Source organism: Eublepharis macularius, chromosome 6 (assembly GCF_028583425.1).
Source record: "Eublepharis macularius isolate TG4126 chromosome 6, MPM_Emac_v1.0, whole genome shotgun sequence".
Lineage (NCBI taxonomy): Eukaryota > Metazoa > Chordata > Lepidosauria > Squamata > Eublepharidae > Eublepharis > Eublepharis macularius.
The window spans coordinates 68,607,709-68,630,749 of record NC_072795.1 but is presented as its reverse complement, the minus strand read 5'-3'; the positions used below and the strand labels follow the sequence as shown (position 1 = coordinate 68,630,749).

The following is a 23,041-nucleotide window of genomic DNA, read 5'->3' as shown; positions in this document are numbered from 1 at the left end:
GCTGTGGCTGTGGCATATCATATTGACTACTGACTGTTCTACCAAACAGCTTTACTTGTGACCTTGTGGGTTTTAGCATAAAGTGAGATGGACATTGCCCATCACTGCTCTGCTGTGTTTTGGGTCTAGAACTCTGTGGGATTTGGAGTGATTGTTGTTAGGACATGTCTGGGTTTCTGCTGGGTTTCTGCTTTTCTTAGTTTGTCCAGAATGGAATACATGTTGTAGTATACCACTGTCAATCCCTATCTTGCGTTGGGTGACAGGCCCCTACTTGGATATCCATCAGTAAAAAGACTTAACTACTAACAGATTCTGCACTCATCTGTGATTGATTGGAGGATCTGTGGCACAATTAGGATTATAGCACTGATTTTTATTTTGGGCAAGGTACTTGAGGCCCCCTTCTGTCCAGAAAGTATACTACTTTTTAAAAGTTCTGCCTGTGAGTAGATAAAGAGCTCATCAGTTCCAGTGGCTGTGCCAACAAAGCCAAGATCTTCATCTATAACTGGACTGACATCGCAACAATCTTTCAAGTTTTATGTACCTTCAAGGCAGAAAGGAATTGCTTCTGAACTGACCATTAGTTCAGGGTTAAACTAGACATGACACTGGGAGTTCTGTGATAGGTGCTGTTAAACACTATCACTATGTCTCATTCTGAGGTGCTGACCCCTGGCTGGCTAGCAAAATCTATAGAATGTGGCCAGCTATGGTTACAAATGAAAGTTCTGCAAACCCAGTTTTTTTAAAAAGAGGAACCCAATTTGAAGATTTTTAAAAAAATCTTATCAGCAGTGTGCACAGATGCTGGGGACAAGGGAATAAAACAAGCACTGAAGTTCTGATACTGTTTGGGGTTGTTGTAGTAGCCACAGTGGTTGCTGAGGCCTCCATCTTGAAATTTAGTGGCTTTAGTGCAGGAGGAGGAGGAGAGGCCAGCAGTGGGCGGGCGGGGGGTGGGGTGGAGGTGACAGCAAGTAGGGAAAGGGAGCAGTTGCCAGCAGGTGGCAGGCAAAGGTAACTGGGAGCAAGGGGAGAAAAAGTAAGGGGGAAAGGGGACTTCCTTTTGCCCTATTCCTTGTGTGGCCTCCCCCACTCATATCTTATTAAATGGTAGCTACTTGGAATCCTGATCTGGGACTGGGTGACGAAGGGCTTAACTCTTTTCCTGACCTAAGTGCTTTTGCAAAACTATTGTTTGCTCCGTTAGGATAGTCACGTGTGGACACTCTTTGGCCCATGCAGCTGCCATATGGAAAGAAAAACCACTTGAGTTGTGGAACACCAAGTTTCATGTGTATCCCAGATTCTTAACAGTTAACAGTAATTGTGGTGTTTTGATGGCACACAGTCTGTTTAAATGTGGAATTCCCCTTTCCTTCTCACTAGGCTCTCCCAATCTAAGAACAAGGCCTCCCCCAAGAAGAGAGTCCAGTTTGGTGAGTACTGACCTCTGCTGTTTATCTCATCAGCAAATATTTAAGAAGTAATTTGCACAAAACATTTTTTTATGTCATGAAGATTTTATGTCAAAAACTGATGATTTTGGGACTTGTTTGACATTCTTTATAGGGGAACAAAATAGAGGGGTTAAGTAACAACCTAAAAATATATATTAGAAAGTATTTATTATAAATGTGCACAAATGTAGATTAAAAACAAGTTTAAAACATAAGGCCTGAATGGCAGGCTACGTGTATACGCTAAAACTTGGAAAAACATCTCAAGGTACAGATGATGGTACAGTGCAATGACCAACACAAATAGACCAAGGTACAGGGGGGGAAAACCCGACCAGACGCGTTTCGGCCCTAAGGCCTTTCTCAGTGGTCAATTGTAAACAATTTATAATCAAACACACCCACACATATAGAAACCAATCATGAAATGCTCCTGGTGTTTTACTTAGAGCTATAACAAAACAAGAAGGGGGGAAGGAGAAAAAATTTCATTATAATATAGTCTATTATTAAGTGCTAGAATTATTTTAGGTAAAATACTAAATCAAAATTTACCTCTAGTATTGTGTGATAAAATACAAATATTGCAGTAGACCCAGGACTGCATTCACACAATGCTCTTCATTTATTGTTGTACTCGATAGAAAAAATGTACCAAATTAGATAATTATTCCATAACAAGCTCTTAATTATCCCCCCAGGTTCTCAAAACCCAATCACAAACCAACCTGAGGCTTGGTTTCCAAAGTATAAGGGTGTGTTACATCAATCTGCAGTAAAGATAGAATGGCACTTTAACCTAAGAAAGTTCCGCTATATGAAAAGGTAGAAGGGTGATGCAATGTCTCCCATGTGACAAGGAGATATGCTCTCAAAGGAGGTGGAGGGGTGGGGGGAGAGAGAAGGAAGAGAACACTGAAATGGCAGAGACACAGCACACACTCAGTTAGGGCCATTGTCCAAATCAAATCAAATCCATCTCAGACACAGCAAGTCCCGTCCACATCTTCATTAAGTCCCCAAGGCATCAACGTCTGGAGGTGGTGAATCCAAAACACTTTTCTGCAGGAATTTGTGAGAGCCTGAAGATGTGCTCTGTATAACTTCCACAACCCAAACTTGCAGCTGCTTTTCCTTGTGGTCAGCAGTGAGATAGTGGTTAACAAGTGGGGCATTCAGTTTCTTTAATACAGCTCTTATGCTCACACAAATACGAACTTTAACAGGTCTAGTAGTCATACCTACTACATACATTACATTACAAGGACACTGAATAACATAGATAACTCCCTTGGAATTGCAGTTGCTGAAAGAATTAATTAAAAATGCCCTAGTGTTTGATGAATTTTGAAAAGTTTTTTTAGGCACAGAGCCTTTTATTGACTTGGGACTGGACTAGGTAGACCAAAATTCTATCTGCTCTTACTGATAGTGGTTCCAAGCAAAATCTTTCCCAGCCCTTGAGATCCTTTAACTAGAAATGCTTATGATTTACCTTCAGACTTTATGCATGTAGAGCATGTGCTCTGTGATCTCGTTGTGGGTTGCCTTGGCATCTCTGACTATACCTCTAAGCCAGACAAGTTCTAGCCCTGCCTCCTTTGATCTAGAGGATTAGATTTGGTCATATTGCTGATACCTATAGAATTTTGTGAGGCAAGAAGCAATCATTAGTTTACACCTCGCTAAAAGCCATCAACTGCTTTAGGAGAACTGAAACTTAATCCATAGTGACTGTGATGGCTTTTTAGAGACCAGGTAGCAGACATGCCTCTTAATGGTAAGCCACAAATGTCAAAACAAGGTCTGCTATTCTAAGAACTCTGGTTAGTTCCTTAGTCTCTCAAAAATGGATTGGTCTCTCAAGAATGGTTTTTGAGACTGCCCTGATAGTTTGAAGTTCAGCCCATAGTATAGGTGCATTTCATTAGGTGCTATACAAGTTCCATTCAAGAAGCCTTCCGTATGATTCCTGTGAAAATGCTATTTAAAGTAAATGTAGGGTATAGAGAAGCATTACTTAATTGATTTGCTTTTTTTTCACTAATTGGAGAAATTGATCAAAGCCTGGGATGAGCAAAACGTTTCACATTTGTAAATGCAACAGATATGAAATTTGCTTGCCTTGAAAGCTTCACTGTGTGAATTTAAGTTTATGAATTGGAATTAACATAGGTAACTCAACCTTTATGAATTCCAGTTTATTTTAAGAGCTGAATAAATGAAATTATTCAGCTCCGAAAATAACAAGAGCCAGTTTGGTGTAGTGGTTAAGAGCACAGGACTCTAATCTGGAGAACCGAGTTTGATTCCCTAATCCCTACTCCTCTGCTTGAAGCCAGTTGGGTGACCTTGAGTCAGACACAGCTTCTAGGAGCTCTCTCAGCCCCACCTACCTCACAGGATGTTTTGTTGTGGAGATAATAATAGCATACTTTGTAAACCACTCTGAGTGGGCATTAAGTTGTCCTGAAGGGTGGTATATAAATTGGATGTTATTAATATGCAGCTGAATTGCAATTTTGCATTAATATGTTCATAGTCTGTCCCAATAAAATATATGCATTTTTAATATTACAGTACAATATCAGTACAATATTACAGTACAGTGGAGAATATGTGTGTTTCCCAACAAACAGGAAGAGATCTTAAATTCAAATACACTAGTGGAATCCATACAAATTCCCTTTCCCCAAACCCAGCAAGCCATCCATGAGAAGAAATGGATTTCTTTGTGGAAATCAGTTCTATTGCCAGCAAAAAAAGATGCTATGAAGAAGGAAAATCTACCAGAATTTCAGTCAATCCTATAAACGTTTGGGCTGCACTGGTTATATTTTTGATGCTTATTGGCTGCTCTTTCATCTGATGCTCATGACGCACTAGAGGGTTTCAGCTCATAGAGTTCATTATACTATCCACACAGTTTTATGTCCAGTGTAAAAACACAATATTAGGCTATATATAGAGATGGGAATGGGTACAGGGTGAGTTTAGCGGCTTTCACAACCTTTGGCACTTCTGTGTGCTTGCTTGGAGGGATCCATCTGGCATTCCAAGTATCTTGGTTCTGACATGGAGTGCTTGATTTCTGTTCCCTCTTATTGACCTGTGGCTTCTGGAAGGTCAAGCAACCTGCTCTGAATCATCATTAAAATGCCCATATTCCAATATTTTTCCATATGTTGTATTTCATTCCCCATATCCTTTCCTTTCTGTGTTCTTAGAACTGGGTTATGCATTATATTCATTATCTCATATATGCCAGGTTTTGAGTGTAGAGTATGTGGAATCTTCTTCAGAGAGAGGCAGGGAGTGGTGGTAACTGTGGGGAAGATAAACAGAGAAAAACAGGTGAGAGAGAAAGGCAGTCAGTGACTCATTAACCCCTTACAGTGTTCATTCCCTGTCTCTGGGGAAGCTTCAAAAGTTAAATCTTGTCTTCTGTGTCGGTTCTTTTCACATGACAAATGTAATGTGCAGCCAGACGCTTGAGTCTGGTTAATATTGTGTCCTTTTCTGAATCTTTTCTCTCTTTTCCCACAACCTCTTTGTACTAATTATTTTCAATTAGGCTCTATTTTGGCATGAATTCATACAAATTAATTCCATATTGAAAATAAATGCATACAACTTGAGGGCCTTCTGTTTCCAGTTGGCTTAATCTAATGTAAACCATCCCAGAGTCTGAAGGTATTTGTTGCACCCCACAGTATACTAATATTTACAGTACCATCATGTATTAAAGTAGCACTGCTAAAGATATGTACACAAATACCCCTTGTGTTCCTATTGTACATTGTTCTTCATCGTTCCCATTCCACAGTTCACATGGAGTACATCTCCCAGACATTGCCAAGGAGTCTGCTCTGCAAGGAGAGTCAGACAATCAAATGAAGTTCCCTTCCTTCTGTATCAGCGAGTAGGGGGTGCTAAAGACTGGCTTGAATTCTGGCCTGAATTCTGCTGTGAAGTAGTAAAGAAGACGACTAATACAAGTTCATATGTGTGATGGGTTGTCTCTTCTGTTATACCGGGATGCTCTATCAAAGCTCAGCTAGGTTTGTGACAATGACCAGTAGCAAATTACTCAGTGTTAAGTGGTATAAAAGTACAGATGGCCAATATTAAGGACCACAACTGCTGAAAGATAATCACGACATAGCATTCATCACACAAAACTTATTCTGACACTTTCAAATATTAGGGACTGGGGCTACCTGGTAAATACTGAAACATGTATTTCTCCCTCCCCAGCTCCAGTAACAGTGGCAGTGTTCTTAGCATTTTAAATAACAGTATTATTAGTAATAATGGGGGGGTTAGGACAGAAAAATTAGCAGGGGAACCTGTTTAGGGCACTTTCCCTTAATTATTCCATTAATTATTATTACAATAAATAATAATTGAAAATTTGGGGAGCACAAAAAAACCATGTGAAATTTTTTATGTAAGGCAGTCTGTCACATTATAAAGAATGGTAATTCTTTTGTATACTGTAAACATACATACAATAATTTTAAGATGTATTATTTAAATAGGAATAATTTGTCCATACCTAATATACTATGTAATGAATATGATGATATGCTATTGTGATATGATACTGAAATAAGTTGCTAGTTCTAAAGCGACTGTATGAAAATGTTTCTACAGAAATCATACACTTTCATTGTTTACTACAAAAATTGTTTTATATTTTCAGCTCCCCTACTTTTTATGTGGCAAAAACTAAGATACAAGTGCTTAGATATCACAAAGTGCAGCAGTTTGCAGCTCTCTCATGTATTGAGTATATTTGCAGTTATCTTGTGGAAAACGAACAGAGAGCAGTCCTATGCAGTTATTATAGTCTAAGAAAAATGGAAATAAGCGAGCATAGGCTACAGCAATTCCGCATAGGATTGCACTGTAAATCATTTATACTTATAAATATGCCAAATATTATGCTAAACTCTACCACCACCCCTAAAGAAAGGCTTCAAAATTTCTGGAATGTTTACATCTCCGTGCTTTGTAATACAAAGCATTTTTTCACTTTATTAATATGTTCAAGGCTGGTTACATTTCAGTTTCTGTATGAACCCACTGTATATGCAGTTTGAGTTCTCATTTTTCGTGACCCAGAGAATGCAACTGCAGCCTTTAAAAAGTGGGAATAGGAGGTGGCAGGTCACCCCACTGCAAGACTGCAATCTTGCCTTCCATCATAGACAGGAATCCTCACTGATAGCGCTGTGTGTACAGCCCAACCAGTCCCAAATCAGAAATTAAAATTTGTTAAGGATATTGACTTGATTATCTAAATAGGTTTCTGCTGTGAGAACAAAATTGTTGGTATAATTTCACAAAATGAAAGTGAACAAGTCTTGCCCCCTTCATTGGCCAAATCAGGAGACTGAAAAGTCATGGAAGTTATCAGATCATATATTCTTGTTAGCCAAAACAGATAAGAGAAGGAGGAGGGAGAAACATTACTGCAGTGCTTACTGAGCCAGAAGACCCACACGTTTACTTTTGTCTTTCGTTAGAGAATCCTTTTTAAATTCTTAGAACCTAAGCCTGATGATGCGGATCTCTACATTTCTGTGTCTAGATTACTCTGGGCTAGCCATGACAGTGCCTAGGTTTTATCTTCAATACAATAAATAGAGTATTTTGATCTATATTCTTGCTAAATTTTTACAGTATGAATCTAAAAAAATCTCATTTCTTGCAAGCCACTTCTTAGATTTAGAAAGGTCTATTTGGCATGGTGATGAGAATGTAACAAATATCAGCATTTTTTGCTTCTGAATTACATGTTAGGGAAATTATTGGGGGCGAGGGCAGTGGAGAATCGGCCATCTTCCTGGGATGTCCTGAAAACATTTGAGAACTGAGTGCTGTTGTGGTTGAGCATATCTTAGGCAGGCACATTCTTTTTACTGATCCACTGTGTTTTGTATTACAAACTTCCTCCAAAACATTCAACACTAATATCTAACCATTTCACATGAAATGTCCTTAACCTCTCAATCAAACCACACACATATTGCCTGTGGGTGTAATGGTTCATTAGCTCTTCTCTCTTACAAAGCAAGTTTTTTTTCTAAAAATTAACACGGGGACCTCCCTTTCCCCCATTTCTACAACAATGTTAAACTAAACTAATTTCTTCTTATAACAGGGCTTCCAGCTACCTAAACCCCCTGAGCCACCATCAGTGGAAGTTGAATATTACACTATTGCAGAGTTCCAGTCTTGTATCTCTGATGGGATAAGCTTTCATGGAGGACAAAAGGCTGAGGTGAGCCCGTAAATAGAAACAAAATAAATGAATGATGGGTGCTTGCAGAAGGGTGATCTGGATAAACAGAATTGTATAGCATTGTTTTTCCACAGTAACAGTCATGTTTATCCTCCTTTAGGTTATTGACAAGAACTCTGGTGGCTGGTGGTATGTGCAGATTGGAGAGAAAGAAGGCTGGGCTCCAGCATCGTACATTGATAAAAGGAAGAAGCCCAATTTAAATAGGAGAACCAGTACTTTAACTCGACCCAAAGTCCCTCCTCCAGCACCTCCCAATAAGCCAAAAGACTCTGAAGAAGGAATATCTGCTGGAACCGTAACATCTGGAGATACCCAGGATTCCACACCCAAGCAACAATATGAGGAACCAGAATATGATGTGCCTGCCTTTAGTGTTGACTCAGAATCTGACCTGAGCCAGGGAGAAGATGGAAGCTTGGAGAGAGGCATGTTCCAGTTACTTAAGCGTTCCCCTGTGTCATCTCTACAAAGGACAAACATGAGAGCTGGTGAATCATCTGAAGATGTGGCTCATGAAGAAGAGACAATCTATGAAAATGAAGGATTCAGACCATACATAGAAGATGCTCTGTCAAGCAAAGAGTCCAGTGGTGATTCTGATTCTCAAAGAAGTTCATCAGTGTCTTTGATCCAGAAAAATTCACCATGTTCTGTTTCTCCCAAGTCATCACTTCTCAAGCCTAAAAGTGACAAGGGCATTCAACCAAACCTTGGGAAACCTAACTACTTCAGGAATGAGGAGACAAAGCCAAGGTCAGCTTCAGATGCTGGTTTAAGTAGTGTGTCTAAATTGGGTCTAAAGAAGGATCCTGGGGAGAATGTATCTAGCAGAGCAAAACCAATGGTGAGACCTAAACCTTTCCTGAACAAAGCAGAGTCTCAGAGTCAAGAAAGGATGGACATTAGCACTTTACGCCATCAGCTAAGACCCACTGGACAGCTCAGAGGTGGACTTAAGGGTTCAAGAAGTGAGGAATCTGAAAACCCGCCACATACAGCTTCTGGAAATCCAGATGAGTCCTTCAGAAGAAGCTCTGCAGATCTCATTACAGTTCCTCCTCATACCATATTCTCCTCAAACCAGCCAGCCAAAACAGAACATGAGAACAACTCCTCAAAATGTCTCTATATAACTACTGACTCTTACCAGAAAGTTCAAGATTCTGAGATAAGCTTCACAGCAGGGATTGTGGTGGAAGTAGTGGAAAAGCAAGCAAGTGGATGGTGGTACTTGAAATATGGAGACTTAGAAGGATGGGCTCCTTCTCACTATTTGATGCCCTGTGATAACCAGCAGAAAGAAACCACATCCAACGAGACTAACAAGAACAGAAGAAATGAAAGCAAATCTAACAGCTTGGAGAAGATAGAAAAGAAGGTCCAGGCACTGAACACTATCAACCAGAGCAAGAGAGCAACACCTCCTATTCCCAGTAAACCTCCTGGTGGCTTCTCCAAAACATCTGGACCTGTCAAATTGCGAAATGGAGTTAGACAGCTAGCAGTGAGGCCACAATCTGTATTTGCCTCCCCACCACCGAAGGACAGCAACCTGTCTTGTTCCCTGCGTAGAAATGAATCTCTCACTGCCACAGACCACCTGAGGGCAGTACGCCGCAATTCTTCTTTCAGCACTGCCCAGTCACAGATTTGTGATTCTAAGATAAAACAAGCTGATCGGTTGGGCTCTGAGGCATCTGAGACCACCTCATATCTACCTACTGAGCGAAATGGAATCCCAGTGTCCACAGTCAGGCCCAAACCCATTGAAAAATCCCAGTTCATTCACAATAATTTAAAGGATATCTACATCTCCATTGCAGACTATGAGGGAGATGAAGAGACTGCTGGATTTCCAGAAGGTGTCTGCATGGAGGTATTGGAAAAGAATCCAAATGGCTGGTGGTACTGTCAGATCATGGATGGTGGGAAACCATTTAAAGGATGGGTGCCCTCAAATTATTTAGAGAAGAAGAATTAGAGTTGCAGTGTCTTTAAACTCCCTAATTTATACTTTTCTACTGTGTACTTAACGGAGGCAAGGAAAGATACAGTTATGTATTTCCTCTTGCTTTGTCATGTATACAAGGACATTCAAACTCTGCTTTGCTTGGAACAGCAAGTTGGCCATGTTTTGAGGGTGTGTGATGAGTGAAGGGTTGGCTGCTTCAGCAAATATCAAGAAAAGGCAGCTGGAACAAATGCCTTTTTGAGAGGTGAAGTCTTTCACAAACCATGTGCAACAGGGTACATTATCCCATCATCCCGTTGTAATAATAGGAAACCAAATGTGTGCCTTTCACAGTATATTTTGAACCTAGGTATCCACTAGGGAACGTTAGGGAGTTGGTGCCAAACCTGGACATGTTACAAATTGCAGCTTGTTGATTTTCTTCCACGAGGAGTCTGTAAGTATTTCCAAGCTGTGGATGTTTTCCCCAAGATGTCTTTCAAGCGTGCAGCAGGGTAGGTGGTGATACTTTTCCAACCCCAGTCCTCAACGAGGACATTCTTCTTGGCAGATAATTATTTGAAGACTCGAAGCCTTTTCATTGTTCATTATTAGTATCTGACTTGAACTATATTTTCCCATTAGTACTTCATTTCTCTCTCTTCCCTTCAATAGCATTTATAGTGCTGTTCTCCTGTGGTATTCTCCGACAGCAACTGTTAACTTTCTGTTGGGAAGGGTCAGAACTTTTTTAAAAAGGAATTTGAAATGTACCAAAATCATATGTGTTTTCTAGGTGTTTGTAAACACACTAAAATGATACTTTGTGCACAACTTTTGTGCATATTGGCCTCTAAACTTTTGTGTTTAGGTTCTTCTGGGCACCCAATATTGATGCTTCTTTTAGAATGTGTCACATAACCCAATTTTAATTGAGACCTATTCAAATCTCCCTAGTTGGGTCATGCAGTGTAAAAGTTCTGTGCATAGATAGGGAATGTTCATTATCCATAACTCAGATGGGGAAGCCTTGGTTGCATGAATCTCTTCACTATATCATGACCTGATTGGTTGGGCAGGCTTGCATAATCTCAGCCAAAGGGAAGGGATTTCTTGACCACCCGTATCTTTTTCTTTTTTAGTTCCTCCTTTTTTGTACACAGCTTCAAGAGAATTCTTCCCTATTGTTCCTCCCCTATTGCTTATATGAGGTTCCTAAAGCTATGTATGCTTCCTGTCCTCTACCCACGAATGCTGCTAGGCTCCCAGCTATCACAGATGCAAGGCATGTCTTCTGCTTGGGAAGGTGAGCTGAAATTCCTGTACTGAGGCAGCAATGGCTTCTTCAAGATTGTCTGAAGTTCTGTTGACCCTTTAGGGCTATTGGATTAGAATCCAGTGATCCACATGTCCACTATATGAAAATGAGGAACAAGTCTGGCATCTAAAATTTTATTTTCACAATACAGGATTCATCACAGAGAAAAAAGTTCAAGTGATTGAACAATCTCTCTGTCTCAGTGTTATGTAGAAGTAAATTCTGGAGTTTACTCATACACAATATATTTCCAATCCAAAGCCCACATTTGCCAGAGCTTCCCATTCTTTTCAATGAATAGGAAACATTTCTACATGCACAGAGGGATTGAATCCACACTGTGCATAGAAAAAATTGTTTAATCATAAAAGAAAATGAGTTTTATACATAACTTGTAGTTTTTGCATCATAGCCCATCAACCCTTCCTAAAAGATACTGAAAATGCTAGATTGATTATGCCTATGCCTCAAAAGAAAGGGGAGCTCACACAATGTATGTCGCTTCAGGCTTTTTCATTGAGCCAAATAGTATACGTGTTTACAAAGAAGGGGAGAGAGAGAAGCAGCTCTGGATTGTTACACTCTGTACAACCTTCATATATTTTGGGGATATCTATGTTCTGAACCATTTTTTCCTTTGAAAAGAAAAGCATAAGAAATTCTATTCTGTTGCACTCACTGTGACGTTAGTTCTGTACTGGGAGGAAGGCACCTGAGTTTTTCACACTTACATAGAAATTTCATGCATGCTCCATTAGGTGGAGAACATTGCTAATCCTGGAAGCATATGGTCACTGATTTTTCCCTCTCTCCATTGCTCACTTCATTTTCTTTTCCAATTTATTTATGATTTCAAGATATGATACTGTGTGGAGCGACACGGACAAGATTAAAACCACTGGGGAAAAGGCTTGGGCAAAATGTATTTATTTTGATGTGGCTTCAAAGATCTGCTCTTAAATAAACCCTGTATCTATAAAAGAAACTTCAGAAGACCTTTGCTTAAGAAGTCAGACAAGAGCTTGATGTCCTGTCTTGAGGGTCAGCATTTTGTGTATTGAGAGGGAAGAAAACCCATTGAATTTTGCTGTAACCATGACACAATAAGTAACTCTTGTCCAGAAAGCATTGATTCCTGTTAGCAGTTTGAAGATAAAAGGACAGGAAATTTTTAATTAGTTAAAACTAAAGTTTTCTTCCAAAGACTTCAGTATGCTTTGAAGAGGGGGTGTTTTGTTTGACTGCTCCCTCACTATTATGCTGTTCTTGCCTCTTACTATGTTTAGTGTTACTTGAGAACTTGTATTAAAATTACCATGGCAAGTGCCAAGGGATTGATTTCTGCAGCTCATGTTGCTAATGGCCTTTCACTTTGATCACCTGAGACACCATCAAAGTTTGACCCACCCAAGTTCTGTAGCTATATTTCAATCAGCACAGACAAAGAGATGGTTTGGGGCAAGGAGGGGAATGGGAAAGGCCTGTGGAACTTCACTAAAAGTGATGGGGAGGAGATCTTCATCTACACTGTGAAAATGGTGTGGATTTGGTCCGAAGCAGCTAAACCCATCTTAAAGCTTTACTTCCCAATGCCTAGCAGCTCTGTCTTTGAAGTTTCCCTCCATTTTTAAGTCCTGATAAAATCTTAGCAGTCATTTAAAAGACTGACAAGAGTTGCTGTGAGATTATAAAAGAAATATTATGTTCTTCTGCTGGACAGTATTAAATAGAGCAATACCTAGAGTAATCTGCTAGATTGCAGTACTAATAGTAGTGAAGTAGCAATTCTTATTAATGTTTTTAATGGTTGGTTTTTAACAATAATGATGAGGAAGTGGTTCATTATTTTGAATTAATGCACTTTAACAGTTAAACCAAAATGCAGAAAATCAAGTGCATTATTTAAAGATGCAGTATATAATTATCATTTTTAAAGTTCAGCTATTTATTAAAATAATTTATGATTATTTAAAAATGTACTATACAGTTTTGTTCTAAAGATGCCATCATCTCCTGGGAAATCTAAAAGTGCAAATCCCCAAATTTTGCAGTGAGCTGTTGGATTCTCAAAATACTGTTAATTCAGTTAGCAAGAATTAAATTGCTGCCTTGAGAAAAGGGCATGTTTCTTAACAAAGAGCCATGAGCTACCTAAGAATTCTGCTCCCTTGAGACCCAGGTAATAAGATGGGATAGAAGTGTTTTAAATAAATAAATTCCTAAACATACCCTTGAAGCATCTTCTTTGAGAAATCCATGGCAAGTAAGTCATGAGATCTCCAAGGTTCTCTACCTTTGTTTCATGTGCTACCGGCTACCAGCTTTTGTATTCTTGTAGTGCCCAGTGCTTCACTGATGAATACAAACACTTCTTCAATCATGAGATGAGTGGAGGCTCATTACATGCTAAATTAATAATTCTGAAGATGCTTCTTCAAGCGGTCTCTGAGAATATCAGCATTTCTTGCTGCATCTCAGACTTATGGCTGGTCCAAAGTTGTATTGATGATGAATGTGGCTTTTCTTGGCTGTCTTGTCCATTGTGATATTACTCCCCAGCAACCAAAGCTATGCCATTCCTAGCTATGTCTACATGGTATGAAATAAGCATGGGATACGTAAGTGCTGACTTCTTGCAAATATCTTGGGCTCATAAAAATGAGCCCAATTGTCCATCAAAAATTGCTTAGGATTTCTAAACATATTTAGTCAGAAGGGTCTTTCACACATCAAGCCAACAACCCTAGCTTGGCCCAACAGGGCACTCTAGTCACCAATCTCATAATGACTTCTTTAAAATTATGGTGGTTGATGTCTATGGGGGTAGCAAAGTTAATGACTCCTGAATTTGAACTATTTTGCTCTGTAGTCTTGATTTTTCCATCTTGCCTATAACAAAAAAAAGTCTCTTAATGTTGGGATGACCTGGAGTAGATTTCATGATGTATGAAAGTAATATTTGGACCCAGGAGTGAAGGAGTGATGATCGTGTAAAGGGCACTAGCAAGCACCTTTAAAAAAAAATAGTCAATTCACTGTGTCCCTGCACCCATAAGGTACAATTGCTCATACAGGCAACTTCTTTAACAAATCATTACAGGGATAAATTGTACACACATCTACATTCTCAGCCATTTTGAGTGACTGGTCTTCAAGATTTCTCCATAAGAAACTTTCCCCCATAAATTCCCACCCCAAAAACACTTATATTATTCAGGGAAGGCAAGCCAACTCCGTTTTTAAAACTAAATTTGTCAAAACATGGTGATTTATAAACATAATAAAATGCACCTTTGAACCATTTTTTATTATCAACCACAGTACCTAAATCCATTAAAAAAATTCTCTAGGGAGCTGCTGAATAAAATATTTTGTGAAGTCAGAGTGCCCTCTTGTGGATAGAGGGGTGGCTTCTAGTTTTCTTCCTGGTCGTTCATGATAGCTTTGGACATCCGTGCATTAAAAAAAAAAGTGTGAAAATAGGATTGATTGAGATAGCAAACATAAAAACAGCTTAAATTTTAGACTAAAACTTAAAATTTGAAACTTTTGTTCTGCTGTATACTGCAACTTTAATGATAATGAGCACTTCTGAGTTCGTTATTGCGGTTTTATATAATGCCTGAAAAGATGCTTTTCCCATTTTTCTAAATTCATTGTTTAAAGCTTATTTAAGTGTATCTACCTAGAACAGTCACCTGTTGTAGTTTCTTTGTCAAAAAAAGGCTAGCTTTCCCAAGCAGCAAATAAGGAGGTGGCAGTCTTGTTTCTGGATTGTACCACTACAGATTGCAGGTGCGGCTCACTCAGCGACAAAGCTGAATGTGCCCCCCCCAACCCATCCTGCATAAAGCATATTTGCATGAGAGGGGCAGAGGTGAGACTACGGTCCAAATCCAACTTTGCATCCTCCTCTGCTGCACTTGTGATTACTAGGCAAATTGAACCTGAAATACCGTGGCTAGGATCCAAAGAATTGCTAGGGTGTGTACTTTCCAAGTGACAAACAACTTGTAAGACTTTCCTGAGTTTGTTTCTTGAAGCAACTGACTATACAGCATGGTGGAGATGTTCCTGATTTGCTTCTACTAAATCTAAAGCACCTTTGAGCTCATGGACCTAGCTGCAAAGATTTTTGGATCCTGGCCCATCTTTCCAGTGACCGGTATTTTTTCCAAAACCCACCTCTGTGTACAAAAAAAAGGCATTAATTTGAAACAAATTAAGTTCCACTAGTTTCAATGAAATTTATTCCCAGTAAATGTACTTAGGATGACAAAGTGCAAAACAGTTTGGGGTCGAACTTTTCAAATGTGCCTTTTTGTAAGTAACAACATTAAATAGCTCAAAGACTGTGTAACTCAGATTCTGGAACAGGTAAGCAAGTACATTTGGATTCCAAGTTTGTATTGCAGTAATAGATCGGCATTGACCCCAATGTACAGTTCCAAAGCTTCCTTCAGGAACATTTTGACGAAGGCATTATGGAATTGCATTTCTTTTTTTAAAAGTATTTTCAGATATTAGTGTGATATATTTTATTGTAAAGTATATTCATTGCTGTCCTCTGTTAGAAATGTTTTACTGTTTTCTATCATTTTATCTGAAATGGAACAGAATCTGGTAAAGCATTAATAATTTTCATATTACTAGCATTTACTAAATAGGAATGTTATTTAAGTTTTAGATCACCATAGGTAGTTTGTTCATTTAAATTTTTGTCATATTTGTTTCATCTTTTTCCCAAATACTTTGCATTTTCAAGAAAAAAATCCAATGAGAGGATATGTGCAATAATGGAAGAGAAGAAACAGGGCCCTCATACAGGACTCAAAGTGGGAACGCACAGTGTGATTAAGTCTCTCATTTTCTTATCATGCACTCTTGGGAGAGGGAGTAGGGATGGGTAGAAGGGAGCAATCAAGCCACTAGGTGAAAGATTTCTGGTACAAATTAATTATAAGTACAAGTTAAAGATGGCTGAGAGTTGTTGGATGAGTGCATCACGTTCAGGGAAGAATGTTTGTGATTGTTGTTGTTCATCCCCCCCCTGCCCCGCCCCGTATGTAGTATTCCTCCCTCAGGAAACCTCATTTCTTCAACTAAGCACACTCTATGCAACATGAGTGTCAAAGCTGCTGCCGCTGAATGGGTGCATTGAATTGGATCCTATGGATGTTCGGTTGGTACAACAGAGAGGAGTGGTGATCCTGCCTGATTCTCCTTCTCAGTGCAGCCCCCAGAACATCCCTTCCCTCAGCAGCCCTTCTGTAGGATCCAAGTCATCGTGTCCTGGCAAAACAATCACTCTTCAGCATGTGAATTTATCACGTGATCGAAGAAAAGTATGTCGAAATAGTTTTTTACCTCAGAATGCTGTAGTAGTGCTCTTCAAAAATTAGCCCATTAAACAGGAAGGTGCCATTTCAGCCTGACCTCATTCAGTGGCAACCTTTTTGGTTGAATGCCCACTGGAACTATTTCATTTTTATTTCTCAAAATGTTCCCAATTTTTCTTTGTCCACTTAACTAACAAAGCAGTTAAGAGAACAATGTTGCTTGCTGCTTTTTAATAAAAAGAATAAATTTTAATTGCATTGGCACATTTCATGCATTAAAACATTCCTTTTCATCTAGTTGTTAGGAGAAAAGATGCCTGAAAGAAACCTTTAAAATTTTCCTTACCCCACCCCCAAACCTTCTTAGCTTCAAAAACTGGCCTACTTGTATTTCAAAATTACTGTAAGCATCCTACTGAAAGGTCATATTGAGGCCTGCAACTTTCACTGTACATACTTTAATCAAGTCTCTCTGGAATACTGCTGATTAGTTTAGACCCTTCTTTTGCCTTAACAATAAACTCTTTAGTTTAATTATCTGGAATTGAAAGATGTTTGTATATAAACTACATAGCAATATGCAAGAAAACGGAGCTTTGTTGATAACCACTGAACCATCTAGTTGGGCATTTTATTTCCTCATCAGATTGAATAGCTGAACAAAATAGTCAGCATCCACTTAGCCAATTTCCTGTCCTTTTAATCTCCTTGTGAATCCAAAGTAACAGCACCATGGACTCCTTCATTACATCTTTGTCCTGTCGGTGAGTCCTGGATGAATCTGTTGATGGGAACATCACTTGGTGTCGTTGAGTCCATAAAAGTCAAGTGATCCTACAGGCTTCATTTGGAAAATCAAGTTATCACCTTAGGATTTCATTCAAATTAGAACTTAACACTACATGCAAACTAGATATTTTACCAAGAGAACTATATTGCTGATAATACACCAGATATTTTAAATATCTAAAGGATTTCTGCAGCTGAATTCTCCAGAGTCTATCAGGCACAATCCTTGCTTCCTCCTAGAAAATCTTAGTATACATGTTTGCAGTCAGTCAGGGATATTGTAAATAATTGAAGCATTTAACAGGTACAAATTGGGAGAACAATTTGCTATGTAAATAATAATTCTTTGTTGTTAGGGATGTGGGTTTTTTCCTCTTTGGCAGATGTATAGAGAACCCTGACAAACACATAGGAAGATTATCCAATTTTAAAATAATCTCATAGGCTTGTGTGAAGGTCTGTACTGGTGTCTTCAATTCACCTACCATTTCTATTCACTATTTGAATGGGGCTAGCCTGCAAGTCATGTACTGTATTAAGGCTTTCCCCAGCATCTGTGAAGTTTTCTGCTGGGGTTCTCTGTGCAGGCCCTTCAACTGCTATAGGCTACACTTCATGACAACTTGCAGTCTTCTGTAAGAGCAGTTATCCCTCATTTTTGGAGGGGAGTGTGTGTGTGTGTGAGAGAGAAAGTGTGTGTGTGTGTTTGAGGTTGGGAAAAGAGGTTGAGTGAATTTATCCTTGCAACGGGGCATGTTTTGCAGACATTTTGAGCAAAACTTGCATTTAAGATACAAATTCTGCATTCAGGGTTTTTCGTCCTAAGTGTGATGCTTTATTGGACCCAGCATAACCAAAGGCACAGTAAATGGGTCTCCTTTTTCCATTGAGGTTTACAGGGTGGGCTGGCCCCACACGACATTTTCCTTTGTTAACGAGTGCAATTCTTTCTTTAAAACCAAAAAGGACTGAAAGCTTCACACTGTCGTTTTTGCACTTTCCCCCTCTGTGCAACACAACAGCCACTCTTGTCCTGTGTTGAGACTCCTGTTCATTACAAAATTGAAATATTTTGGTAATGGTCAAAAAGAAGTAACTGGAATATGACTGGGGAGGGATTGGTTGGATTTTCCAACAACTAATTGAACTAGGAATACTCTCATAATGACATTTATTACACAATTTGTCACTGCGGCTACTCTTTATGTATTTGTATGTTTAAAATATATCAGTGGTCTGTGTTAAACAGCATCCTCTGTTAATGCCAAAAGCTCAGTTTCATGTTTCATCATAAAATATGGAATCTGCCTCCTGAATCCATAACCCAAAGAGGTAAGGCAGTGTGTTGTGTATTTGATGTTTATCATGCACATTTTACCGTGAAATTTTGTAAAGGTTCATTAAATGATTGAAGCAACCTCTGATTGCACTCAGGCTAGCCTCTAACCAAGTAGTTCGGCACCCCCTTTTCAATTTGTTGTTAGTAAGCAATGAGACACGGGACCACGTGGTGATTTCCCACCTTGTAGCATTTTAAAATTTGGCTTTGCAGAATTCTGTGGATTTAAACCACACATTTGAGGGGTGATTGGTGTGCCATTATGTTCTAATTACATTGCAGCTTCTGTTATACAAGTGGGGAGTAGTGTGAGGGTAAGTATTTTGAAGGTGCAGAAAGGTTTATGCAGGAAACCAAAAGAAGAGAAAAAATGTAGTCAGTTTTAGCTGAAAGTAAGAGCAAGTTGTCCCTAAAATGGGTCAAGATTTTAACCCTGCGAAAAGCAGTTGAGAAGTAGTAGATTGCCTTGTGACCTGTTACAAATCTTCCAAATAGTTAATGTAGTATTATCCATTTAATAGTCCTTTTGAATTATAAAGGGAATGTAACGGAGGTGTGAAAGAGTATGTTGGCAAGGAGATGGTGCAGCATGTGTGGTTGGTCCTTGGGCTGTGTGATAGAGATGGATGGCAGAGTGTGTTTGGTTTTGCTTGGCTTGTTTTTCCTAAAGAAGGTCTCTGCTTGTGGCTGGATTGGTTACTGCTGCAATTTAAGTTGAAGATTGCAAGTTTTTAGGGTTTTGTTTTCAGAAAGTATACAGGAGGGAATCAATAATGGTGTGCATTTTGAATAGAGAAAGGGCCAAGTGATACTTGCTGTAACTAGAAGAGGAAGACAATAGGGTGGGAGGACAGGGGAAAGCAAACATGGGCTGTTTCCACACACGTTGAATAATGCACTTTCAGTGCACTTTAGTTATCCTTTAGAAGTGGATTTTGTGTTTCACACACGAAAACCCAGTTCCAAATGATCAGTAAAGAGCATTGAAAGTGCATTATCCAACGTGTGTGGAAGCAGCCATGGTTAACTTCTTGGTTGGAACTGTCCACAAGACTTGTGATTATTTTTTAGATGTCAGTTCCTGAGGTTACAGTTAACTGGACAGATCTTGTATCTCTTACCAAGGATAGTGATGTACATAGAGGAAGAATGTAGTATTTATAGGCAGAATATAACATTGTTTGTAGCCACTCCAAGCACCTTGGCTACACTGACATTATCTGCCCAAAGTGGCTTTTTTTCTTTAAGGCAATGTGCATCTTATAAAAGAACCACCATGGTGAAATTACCTTTCCACTCTCCCCACCATATCTGTAACGGTATATTTGTCAATGTGGTGGTCTAATTGTATATACAGTTACTGGATTTCCTCTATTCCAGATTTCTTTTCAAACATGAGGCCACCCTGTACAAATAATTAGTCTTTTTATCACCATAGGTTTTATGCTTAGCCAAAAGGCTTTGCCCAGAGCTAAATCTAATAATGATTATAATTCATATAAGGGGCAGAGTCCTAACTTGTACATGACATTGGTACCTTCAATCTGCATTCAGGTGCTGGAGTCTTGTCTCCTTTTGGGAGTGTATTTTGAGTTTTGCTGTCAAATCCAGAATAATTTTGTGGTTACCCTAATAATGATTTGTAGGCACATTTTGACCTTTTAAGTATTGAAATTCTGGAGAGGAATCTGAGTTGCTGAAAGTGGATTTGAGAAAATAATGGCTTAGGAGACATGCAGAGGTTCTTTTTTACTTTTATTTTGTGGATCACTTACCACATAATATAATTATTTTTATACATTCAAGAAGACTGTGCATAGGGAGGAACATAAGCATTTTAAGAAGTGAAAATTGATTCTAAGAAATCTATATTAAATATTCCACATATGAAAGGTTTCCTCCCACTCTTTCGTTCTGGATTAATGTGGAATATTTAATCAGAGCAGCCTGTGAAAAGAGGATTATGAAAATAGAATCAGGAATATCTTCCTCACTTTATTAATTTAGATTCAAAGAGTGGTCTTTCAAGCTTTCCTTAAGATTTATATTACATATTAATTTCGCCTACACATCAGTATGAATGTGTGGATTTGATATGTGTTACTAAAAAACAGACCATTAATATTCTACCACTCACACGTGTACCCCTGTGCTGAAATTTGTACACCAGGTATGTTTATAATAGATACCTAAATATTTAGGTAACTGTTATTACAATCCTAAGAAGTTACACCCTTCTAAGCCTCCTAATGGATATAGGTGTAACTCTGATTAGGATTGCACTGTGATAAAAACTTGTATAGGTGTTGAACATTTACAATTCTGCTTGCTGTCAACATAAATGGGTGGAATAATAAAATACCTTAACAATGTTTTTTCAACACCTGATTTTAAGTATCCTCATCTGGACATTGCAATATATGAATTCCTCAGATTTCTAAACACAGATTCAAATATTTTTGGTTCCGTATGGATAGTATGATAGTTGGCATCTGCAAACTGCATTAATACTGATTTAAAAACCCTAAGGCCTGAAATTCCATATGGAGTTTTGTCCAAGCATCTGGCATTACTGATGCTTGACAAATCGACTGATCTGTCTGTTTCAGCCATCCTAAAAAATTTTAGCCACATAATTGTATTTTCTGGAGGGGTCTTTGCCTAACCGTTTATATTCAGGTTTTATTAGCTGAATATCATCTCAGAGATCCTATGGAATCTGAACTCATTAGAAGCTGGCACAGCAGAATGTCAACTTAAATTGGATCTCAAAGAAGAAAAAGCACCTAGCTTTTGTGTGTTAATATTATGGCAAATTCTGGATCAAAAAAGGAAACTTGGAGCACGAGACATCACCCTACACCTAGGTTCTGCACTATAATTGTGTCTGGCTGAATGTGTGCAATTTGTTTAAAATGTCTTAAGACTGGCCTTAACAGCAAAAAGAACAGCCATGATTACTTTGTGGTGGAGTATGAATGCTTTTCAGGACATCAAGCAAGCAATCTCCAATTTTATTTGTCTTCCAGGATCCCTTGCAGTGACACTGATGTTGGGAACATTGCAAAGGATTCTGGGATATGCTTGTTGGCTTATGCAGTGTGTGCACATAGATATACATGCAAAACTCTGAAAATTTGCAAGTGAATATCCTTGCATGTGTTTATAAAGCAAAAGTTCTTTGAAGAAAAAGTTCAGATTTCAGCCTCTGTTTTATTCCCAGTTTCTGCAATGTGAAATCACAACACCATAATATTCAGTATGTCTCAGGCAGAGAGAACTTGATAATTAATTGTACCTCACAGTCATCTCCCAGTTTACTCATTGCATGGACCAAAATTGGTGCTAATACAAACTTTAATTCATATATTTATGTGTTTCATTGAGTTTTAAGTGTTTTTTTTAATTAAAGATGTATTGTTCTTTTTAACTAAAAATCTTACCTTGGCATCAGGCTTCTGGAAACCCAGAAAAGATCTTCGGAATTCTGATGTATGTTAAAGTTAACATATTTTTTAGTTCAGGTGGGGAGGATAAAGGATACTTAATCTTCAAAAATTTGCAAAATATAAGATTTGATTTGTGACAACTTTTTTAAAAAATCCATTTGTTTACATGGTCTCTTATATGTCTTATGGAAAAATAAAAAAATGATCTTTTTAATTGTGTGCCAATTATTGGCTAGCTCCTTTCTAGAAGTGTTTTGAATTTAAGCTTCCATGTCTGTATTATAAATCATTCTTTTAGCTCTGGGGAGGAAGAATGATTTCGACAGAATTTGTAACATTTTTGCAGAACAGCAATACTAAATATAATGCAATTTGAAAAGGTTTTAAATTGTTAGTACTATTATAATATTCACCCAGTTGGTAGGAAAGACGTTTAACTTTCATGAAATGACTAGATACTCATATATAATTATCATTCAAATTCATGTTGGTAAATGTTGCATTGAACTTAAATCGGAGAGAGCTCAGTAATATAATCACCAGAAAGGCAAGTTTTTGCAATTGGGTCCCTCCTTTCCTCAGTGCGCTCCCCATTCACATTGGCCTTTTAACTGGATAAAGGGTACAATTCGGTCAATTTCAAGTAGGCTAATCCAGCGCTTCTTGCTATGACATTCTGACCAATTTTAGGCAGGTTCATGGAGCACATTGTAGTGTTTCAAGAGATCTGTTGGTTGTGCTACTCTTGCACGCCTATGGAATAGAAACTTACAAGGACATACTTGCAAACATCCCCCGAACATTAACAAACTCATGCTTCCTAATCATTGTTTTTGCAATTCCACCAAGTTCTAAAACTGATAGTTAATGGCACTGTTGTTCACTGTGGAAATGTTTTGTTTTTAAATAACAACCAACCCCGTATGCAAAATAGAAAGTTTAGGAACTTGTGTTCTCCTCTGGTACTGTAATCAACTTTTTAAATGAAGTATCTCCAGATGTCATTTAATCTCTGCAACTGCAACAGTTTAAAAACCATGGAGCAAGGGAACCCATTGCCATCTTATAAGGTCCTGC

The 23,041-nt window shown here is 38.5% G+C and overlaps 1 protein-coding gene across 5 annotated transcripts in view; it reads left to right on the top strand.

Moving 5' to 3' along the window:
• SH3PXD2A (SH3 and PX domains 2A) overlaps positions 1–22,178 on the top strand; it is a 334,390-nt gene extending 312,212 nt beyond the window's left edge. For all 5 annotated transcript variants that reach the window (XM_054983545.1, XM_054983544.1, XM_054983546.1 and 2 more), the window contains 3 exons: positions 1,396–1,445; positions 7,636–7,755; positions 7,877–22,178. In XM_054983545.1, coding sequence (XP_054839520.1) covers positions 1,396–1,445; positions 7,636–7,755; positions 7,877–9,760 — 2,054 coding nt within the window. In that variant the 3' untranslated portion in view covers positions 9,761–22,178. The remainder of the gene's footprint in view (positions 1–1,395; positions 1,446–7,635; positions 7,756–7,876) is intronic.
• Positions 22,179–23,041: the final 863 nt, after the last annotated feature.